Raw genomic sequence first — 8786 nt, forward strand, 5'->3', positions numbered from 1 at the left:
CTCTCTGATCAGTGTTATTTTTTGCTTTGTTCCAGTGGGGCAACTCTTGGGGCAATTACGACCAACACATTTCTCTCTCAGATTTAAGTGTTGCTGTGCTTTGTTCTTCAAATGGACAACCTAACGTTCACCCCACGACACACAAAGCTCAGTAAGAATTAACACCTAAGCCGAAGTATGGGCATACACCAGATAAATTGGCATCCACCTACTGGCACAAGGTAAAGCCTAGCGTTTGTACAATTTGCTCAAACTCACAAGAAATGACACGTTTCTCATTGACAAGACTGAAAACTTCCTCCTCAAATCCCACAAAAGATCCTGAGTAGCATCAGGAATCGAGTTAGATCGGTCTGAAATCAGCATTCAAAGGAAAAGGAGCAGGACTGAATTCCTACAGGTATTTCAAGTACACAAAAATGTGCAGAAGGGTTAAATAACACAGTTTTACTTTCTAGACAGACAGAGGGATGCTCTCGAAATTTCTTGACTGTGTACAAAAAACAGTATTCACCTTTTCTTTTGGTTTCTGTTTCACAGGGAAAGTTGGACGGGGAGCAATTTTTTTCTGTTTGTTTTGTTCTGTGCCTAGGAAGGGGGGAAAAATTATGAGTATTTCAAGTAACTAACAGGCACCTGCAGAGAAGGGAAAAAAACAACAACCATATAATGAGATGAATTTTAGACCTCCATTTTTCTACCATCTTTGTGACTGTGCATCACCACCTACGACTGGGACAATCTGCAAGGCATGGCCAGTCGAACCTGCTCTGCTCAAACTCTGAGGTGTTCCAGGTGCAAAGCAACAGAAGTCCTGGAGCTGCCTTTTTGGTCACTGTCCACGTGCAACACTAGGCTATGTTTTGTAGTTAAGACATCACACTCCTGTTGTTTCACATTCAGACTGTCAGCAAACTTCACAATATTGAAAACATACTTCAAGACTGTCAAGACTACATGACTAAAAATCACATTAAAGGTCGTCACTTATCTTCCCATCCCAATAAATTATGCAGTTCAATAAAAGGAAGCCAGTTCTAAACAAAATTCCCAAAATAACTTGCTTTAATTTCACCAGATCATAAGGCATTTATCAGTCTTAAAATCCAACAGATTTTAGCAGCATTAATACTGTTACTTAACGGGATTCACGATTCAAACATATTGAAGATAAACAGTCCCATTTACCTATTTCTGGCTGTGGAGGCTGCTTTTTCTTAGGCTCAGAAGCAGTAACTTTTGGTGCTTCCTTTTTCAAAGGTCCTGAGCTTGGTGGCTGAGATGGAGGGAGCTGTACTGGCTGGGCTGTTTGTTTGCCAGTCTTTCTGGCACCAGATGCAGGGGTCTGTTTGGGCTCTGGTGGGGGCACAGAGGAATTCCCATCCTCATGCTTCTCCTCCACAGGCTTTCGAGCAGGTTCGCTGCTCTTCTTTACAGCACTGTCTTCTCTTGGTACAACAGCTGGAGGAGTTGGTTTCTGTCCAGAGTCCAGTTGGTTCTTCCCAGAATGACTTTCTTTCTTTTCATTTGTCTTGGATTTCTTCTCTTTCTTTTTTGCAGCTAGAAAGAAAAAAGCATCAGTGAAGTAACACATATAACATCATGCAACTTCAGATGACTCGGTGCATCTAAAAAGCTTTATTTTGAAGGAGTTCAGCATCCTGACCACTGTGACAACATGCAAACCTCCAGAGGTCCAGTGCCAAGGACACAGGGATTTAACAAAATACATATGACATACACACAGCTCACTTAAGGCTTCTGTCAGAGATGAGGATGTGCCAAGGGATTTATCAGTCCTCATATCACTTAGGAACAAAGAACCAAACCTCTGAGAATTGGCTGAGCTTAAGTGTTGAGTGAAGGCTCATCAGCTGCCAGCAGCTGTTCCTTACAAAAAGGAGGAGAAACTGCAAGTAGAGCTGAAAAAGATAACTGCTGTCTGTTTACAGTTGCTAGCTGTATTCGCATCTCTCCTACAACTTTTACAGGACCCAACAAAACAGTCAGGCTCTCTGTTAGCTTTGCTTTCATACTAAACTTCTATAGCTGTGTGCAGTTGCAGTGAGAGCAAAGAGCAAAATTGAAGGTATGAAAATTTCTCTCATCCTGCACTTGAGCCAAACCTCCCAGCCTACCTTTAGCTTGCTTCTGGAGATATGCTTTTGAAGGCATCCACTGTAGATTCTGACACTTTCTCATTCTACAAAGAAAGAAGAAGTCACCCAATCAGAAATCAGAAGAAAAACACAGGTGTTAGGAAGGCATTCTGTAAACACTGAACATGATGGGGAAAAAAAAAACCAACCAGCAAACAAACCCATTATCCATGCACCCACCAAATTTCTCCAAACCGTTCTCTCCCTCTTCAGAAACATTTAAAAGAATCTAATTTTCCTGTATTTTCTTTTTCTCCCCTACACTTACAACACAGTTTCGAAGATAATAAAACTCTGCTTCACTGGTAAATACCCCATCACTTCCATTTCTTAGAAACTGGCATTTGAGTAGTATCAGAACAATTCTAAGAACTCTAAAACATCAAAGACTCACCAGTAGGTTTTATGTAACCCAAACAGGCCATTTCAGATAAAAAAATATATATATTCCGTTTCCATGAAGTGGGATTGAAGTGTGACCAAATATTTTTTAAATGCTCAGTTCCTGTTTTCCTCACAACTAATGCATGCTGTCTTCTAAACACTGAGCAACAGACTGTGTTTCTGCCTTCGTTCTTGTAGTAAAGTCAGTGGTTTTGAAAGCCAGCTCAAGGCCTGCAAAGCTGCTAGGAGTTAGACTACTTATGTTCAGAAGTCTGCTGACTGTTTTCACACAGATGAGCACTCCACAGCAATTCTCAGAGCTGCACTTTATAAATAGCTTTTATATGACAACAATCTTTCTGATACCACTTCATTTGCTGCCTTTTCAGACAGATTACCCAGTCTGGAAAAATCAGTTTGATAGAGCAATTAAAAAAGCAAAAGGTTCAGACTAAGTGATATGTATAAAACGATGGGAAAACTAAGTAAGGGAGTTATTTCTTAATGATATCCAGAGACATCCTTTTATATGAAGTGTATATTCATGAGATAAACTTCATTTGGAAAAAAGAAGCCCTCCATAAATGCCTTCTGGGAGAACTGGAGGTAAAATATACATGCATACATCACCATTCTTGCAATAATAATCCCTCACTCAGAAGGTGGTGAGGCACTGGCACAGGTTGCTCAAGGAGGCTGTGGATGCCCCATCCCTGCAGGCATTCAAGGCCAGGCTGGATGTGGCTCTGGGCAGCTTGGTCTGATGGCTGGTGACCCCGCCTGTGGCAGGGGGTTCAATCCAGATTGATCATTGTGGTCCTTTTCAACCCAGGCCACTCTCTGATTCTATCAATGAGCCATTCTACTGAATGAAAGTCACTGGTCTCATTTCAAATGGCTCTCAGTGCTACTATGACAATTTCTTCAAAGGAGGAATAAGTTGGAAGTGAACTTCAGAAAAAGACCTCATGAAAAGCATGCCTTGAATCAGGATCAACACTCCTAAATTAAACTGCGTTTAATTCCCTGTAGTGATCCAGCCTCAGCTCAGGCCACATTCATCCAAAGCCTACACAACAGGACTAAAAGCCTGTTGTTTCCCATCCCATCGTGTGGGTGTGCTTATCCTGCTCCACACAGAGATTAACCAAGCAGTTTCTCAAACACTCAGACTTACTTGCAGCACTGCTTCTTTATATTCCGCCCACCAAACTTGGGTTTGTCCAGACAGTTCGTGCAGACACCACAATCCTCTGGAACCTGACAGCCTGAGCACTGCCCACAGCGCCTTGAGCGTCGGCCCTTCTTCACTGGAGGTTCCTGCTGTGCCTTGTTTCTCGTTACCGGCTTAATTGGTTTGATAGGTGGAGCAAGAGGTTCAGCCTCTTCGGAGCCAGCTATTGATGATTTGTCTATTAGAAAAAAAGTTTGCTGAATTCACGCAAGTCCAATGATCTTTCAGAAGTATTTAGTGAGCTCATGGAAGCTACTGTGTTAAATCTAAGTTCATCCACAGAGCCACATAAGGGGCGTGTGCGACCGTGTCTGCATGCATGCACACATACACACGTGGTACACACACACACACTGCTCCCAAGAGACCTCAAGTGCAGCACAGAACAGACTTTTATAAAAATTAACAATGGTTAAAAGGATTAACCTTGTCTTAGTGGCATGTTAACACGGAGCCCAGATCTGCTTAACGTACTACCCCTTATTAACTGCTCGAAGATCTCACTCTCACAGGCTCAGACATGGCTGTACTTATTACAGATGTCAAGATGCCATTAACCCAACTAGTCAGCGAAAGCAGGCTTTCCATGAATCCACAAGTGAAAACTGGAAGTCTTACCATCATTCCCCATGGAAGACAGAATCTTCTCTCGCTCTTCCCACGGTAAGGCACTCAGAGTGGGCATGTCATCAGGAAACACCGCTCGCTTGCGGCCCAGGGCAACAGCTGCTCTCCTGCAAACATGCTTTATTCGTGGTCCTCGGACTGACGTTTCTGATGAATCGCTCTCTTGTCCCTGCATTTCAAGATATGAAAACAGACAGTGTTCCTAAGAAAGGCACAAAAGTGGGGCTGTGACACATGCAATGGAAACTTCTAAATAACCTAAGAAGAATTAAGAAGAATTAAAGTACGCCCTATCTTGCGTTTTTAAGAGCCGAGGTAAAAATAAAGACTCTCAGCCTTCTAAGCCTCAGATATCCACGAGAAGAAAATTCAGAACAACAAGAAGCTTTATTCGTTTGGATTTACAAAGTTTCTACCTGCTAGTAGAAAGCAAACTCACTCGTGAAGCCTTGTTACCAAAGCAGTGGCATTAAAACCCAGAGTTGAGTGGAATCAGGATAAACAGACTAATGTTGGGCACTAACTGATCTGGCAGAAGACAGAAGTCAGTCAAGCTGTTTAATCAGGCTCTTTCACAGCTTTGTAGCTGTTAGGATGAGGGCATTGTGTTTACTGAGGTGATAAATGCAGCAGCTTAGAGCAATTTTCCCCAAACAATTAATTGCAAGGGTCTGGGCTTCTTAGTATAAACATAAAACATGCATACACGTTTTCCTTTCGGGGACAAAAGACAAGCACTAGTAATTTCTAACATGAACATTCTCAGGGAAAGTAACACTTCAAATAAAAAAGGAAATATTCTGTGAAAAGGTACTGCTATCATGTAACACCTACCTTTTTGATAGCTAAATAGATTGCAGGGTGGGTTTGTGGTGGGGCAAATGCAGAGAGGGAAGACAGGAAAGCAGTAGGAATCAGTTTTCCAACCAGATGCAAAATCCCAATGGATTTTGCTTGTGCCCATAAGTAACAGATCAGATCATCATATGAGACAGTAACAGAAGAGAGCTCAAGATTAATTCCATCTTCAGAAAAACGACTGCAGTCTGTTAGAAACCTGCTTTTAAAAATGCACATTACCCTTGATGTTCACTTTGCTTGCATGTGTACAGAGAAACCTAACAACCAGCTCCACTGTAGTGTTCTCCAAAAATGCACCCAGCTCCCCCTGAGCTGAGCACACAGCAGCTTTCTCTCCCCCTCAACTTCTGCCCATGCCTTCTCATTTTTGGATCCCTTACCATCTGTTGCACTAACAGCTTCTTAGCCTGGCATGTTTATTCTTCATGCTCAGGATATGAAAGCTGCTTGTGATCTGCAGTGAAAATGCCAAACAAGATGGACCCCAGCAAAAGAAAAAGAAAATAATAAAAGAATACCTGTGCTTTTGGCTGATCTGCTTGTTTGAGGGACTTGCTCTTCTCGATCTTGTACAGCTGGGCTTTTGCTTTTTTCAGAAGACTGGCTACCCTTTTGTCAGTCATTGGCAGTTTGTCTGCTTGAGCCAACATAGAGCTGATGGAGGAAGCGGAATGTTTAACGGTGCTTGAAGCAGGAGTAGAGAGACGCAGAGCTTTTTCCTTCTCCAAAGCCGGCACAGCAGGGCTGAGGTCCAGATCTGATTTGTCTAACCCCCCTCTACCTTTCTTGGATGTTTTGGTTTTGATGGCTGTTGTATCTACCAGAGCAGCAGTGGAAACATCTGCCACAGGATCTATTGCTGTAGACTTCCTCCGCCCGGCAGTTTTTTTTGCAGAAGATGATGCTGCAACATCTTCACTGACAACTTTTTCTTTGGGCATTTTACCTACAGGAAACAAAGCAGAGCTACTCTGAATTTCTGACCCTTTTCTCCTTTTCTCTTTCCTTGACTCACGTTTGTTCTCCTTCTCTCTCTCTCTGTCTTTCTCTCTGCTCTTGTCCTTCTCCACACTCTTATCAGCGTCTTTATCTTTGGACAGTTCCTCTGTTGCCCTGTCTTTGTTTCTGCCTCTCTCTGTCTGGGGACTTGTTGTGAACCAAGGAAAGAGAGGAGTAGGACTACTAGATGAGAAAGGCTCTGCTGGAGTGCTAGTCTGCTTCCTTTGTCTCTGGCTTCTTTCTGCTGATTCCCCAGACTGTGTTAGGGAATGGGAAGGAAAAGTAAAAGTTGAATTTAAGGCACTAGTGGCAAGAGAACTAACAGAAATGCTAGTTAATGAGGAAGAGACAGAAGACTGTGGGGTGAGAGTTGTCAGGTCAGAGGTACTAAGTCTCCCACTTCTGGTCCTCATGGAGTGCGAAGGAGATCTGGGTTCTGAGCGGATAGGGCTAAACACTTTTCTCTTTCGTTTCCTAGAAGAGACACCTGTTGCAGAAGTTCCCGTAGTGGTTCGACCAACGGATGAGGGCAAAGTTACAGACTCAAAGATTCTGGAGTGGGCCTCGCTTGGAGTGAATCTCGGAGCTCTCAACAGAGGACTTCTCTTGTGCATATCAAATCTTGTTCCAGAATGAAGAGAAAACAGACGTGCTGGAGCCGTAGCACCTGGCGTCGAGAAGCCAGATGCAAAGCCAACGTCCTCCGGTGTCAGCGGTGGGGGTCTAAAGTTATCAAATATTGGCTTGCGAATAAGACCCTCTTTGGCATATTTTGCTGATGAGAAGTACTGTGGTTCTGACCTGGAATGCTTTAGAGAGGTCCACCTAAACGTTGGCTCTCGTAGAATTGATTTACGTTTCTCTTGCATTGGTGCAGCAGAAGCAGGAAGAAAGGGTGAAGCTAAAGGTATGGTAGGAGGCATAAGCCAGGGAGTGTGGTCTGAGATGCCAGAAGCAGGTTGCAGTGGTGGAGGAGGAGTGAGCAGAGGGGGAGGAGGAGAGGAGGAGGACTGCTGCTGTGGCACACTTGGCAAGGCTGACAGCTTTTTAGCAGCCCTCTGGCCAAAACTTCTTTCTGTTATGGAAAACCTTCTGTTTCTCCTGTCGCTGTTATCATTCTCAGGGGACTGAGAAACGGGTAGAGGTGTGTGAACTTCTGGAGTATTACTTCGCTCCTCAGAAAGCGTCTGCATCTCCTCAGAAGCCTGAGAGTCCGTAGACGTGTCGACGCTTGGGCTACTGGACCGGGAGGAGTCTGAAGACATCTGAGATGAATGCTGAGAAGCAGCACTGGATTTTTCACTGGATCCACAAGACGTAGCACTGAACCTGCTGTTTGGCGTGGATTCTAGTCGGGATATTTTAATAGGAGGGTCGTAGTCTTCATCTTCAATGAACCGCTTGGGTGTTTTAATAATCCGTGAAGAGATAGCACTTACAACTGGCATGATGAACTGTCGGATGTTTTTCAGCTGGGTTCTCCCCTTTCTGCCCTGCAATTTGGCTGCTTCTTTCTCAATCTTTTTTTGTGCCCCCTTCTTAGCCCTCTGCAAGAGTTGCTTAGCGATTGTTGCATCTGTCCTTTTTGTGGAGGGTATGATCCTAACAGGCTTAATCCTGCGTGGACTCTGTCTGACAGCAGTCTTCTCTTCCTTCGTAGGAGGCGGCGTGCCATCCTTTTCTTTACGTATCCTTTGGGGTTTCTCCAGCTGTGAATTTATGACCAAGCTCGAGGAAGTCTTCAAACGTTCAGAAGATGGCGGCCTTCCTCTCCTGCGCACAATCTGAACGCTTTTCCTCCCTATTTGAAGTTTTGCCCCAGGCTTAAATTTAGATTTTAGTGGGGAGAGTTTACTAGTTCTTAATTTCTTAATTTTAGTTGCTTGCTGAAATGTAGTGGATGGTGACCTTTTGATTTTTTTCAGACTCTCTTTATCTTCTTTGCTTCCCTTCTGAATATCTGATGCGTCCTTTACTTGCGACAACTTGAACTTTACACTAGTAAGCGTTGGAGGTCTTCCTCGTCTTTTTTCCCCGCTTTTCAGATCCTTCTTCTTTACTTTCTCCATGGACGTGGTTTCAGACTTGCTTGAAGGGGAGCACACTGATGAAGAGTCTGACAGTACAGCTGAACTTCGGTCAGAACTGCTCCGGGGCCTCCCACGAGGTTTTCGTGGACTAGATTTAACTGAGAGGGAAGTAGACAAAGCAGAGTACACATTAAATTTCTCTGAGTGTCAGCTCAGCGTTATCCAGGTCACACAGGTATTTACTCAGTATAAATCACATAACGCAGACAAGTTGCTAAAATACCTCAGTTCGTTAACAAATAAAAAGAGCATTTTATCAATATATAGATAAAGAATTCCATCACAAAGTAAATCTCTTAAAAATCTCTAAGTAAAGTAATAGAAAAGAAAACAAAACCCTAGTTTTAGCTTTGAAACACATTCAGCATTCAAGACTCCAGTTAGAATCATCAAGCAGATGTGCACGACTTGATTACTCACCTCTGCCAGTGC

At 43.5% G+C, this 8786-nt stretch overlaps 1 protein-coding gene across 3 annotated transcripts in view; it reads right to left on the reverse strand.

The window, feature by feature from the left end:
• Positions 1–8426, reverse strand: part of KMT2A (lysine methyltransferase 2A) — a 34066-nt gene extending 25640 nt beyond the window's left edge. For 2 of the 3 annotated variants that reach the window (XM_042831887.1, XM_042831886.1), the window contains exons 1-6: positions 5784–8426; positions 4396–4573; positions 3721–3955; positions 2139–2203; positions 1189–1560; positions 515–588 (exon numbers count right to left, since the gene is read on the reverse strand). In XM_042831887.1, the coding sequence (XP_042687821.1) occupies positions 515–588; positions 1189–1560; positions 2139–2203; positions 3721–3955; positions 4396–4573; positions 5784–8333 (3474 nt within the window). In that variant the 5' untranslated portion in view covers positions 8334–8426. The remainder of the gene's footprint in view (positions 1–514; positions 589–1188; positions 1561–2138; positions 2204–3720; positions 3956–4395; positions 4574–5783) is intronic. The other variant, XM_042831888.1, reaches the window with a different exon arrangement.
• Positions 8427–8786: the final 360 nt, after the last annotated feature.

The sequence above is a fragment of the Centrocercus urophasianus genome, unplaced genomic scaffold, assembly GCF_019232065.1.
Source record: "Centrocercus urophasianus isolate 14NV4802_14NV808 unplaced genomic scaffold, USGS_Curo_1.0 seq_37, whole genome shotgun sequence".
Classification (NCBI taxonomy): domain Eukaryota; kingdom Metazoa; phylum Chordata; class Aves; order Galliformes; family Phasianidae; genus Centrocercus; species Centrocercus urophasianus.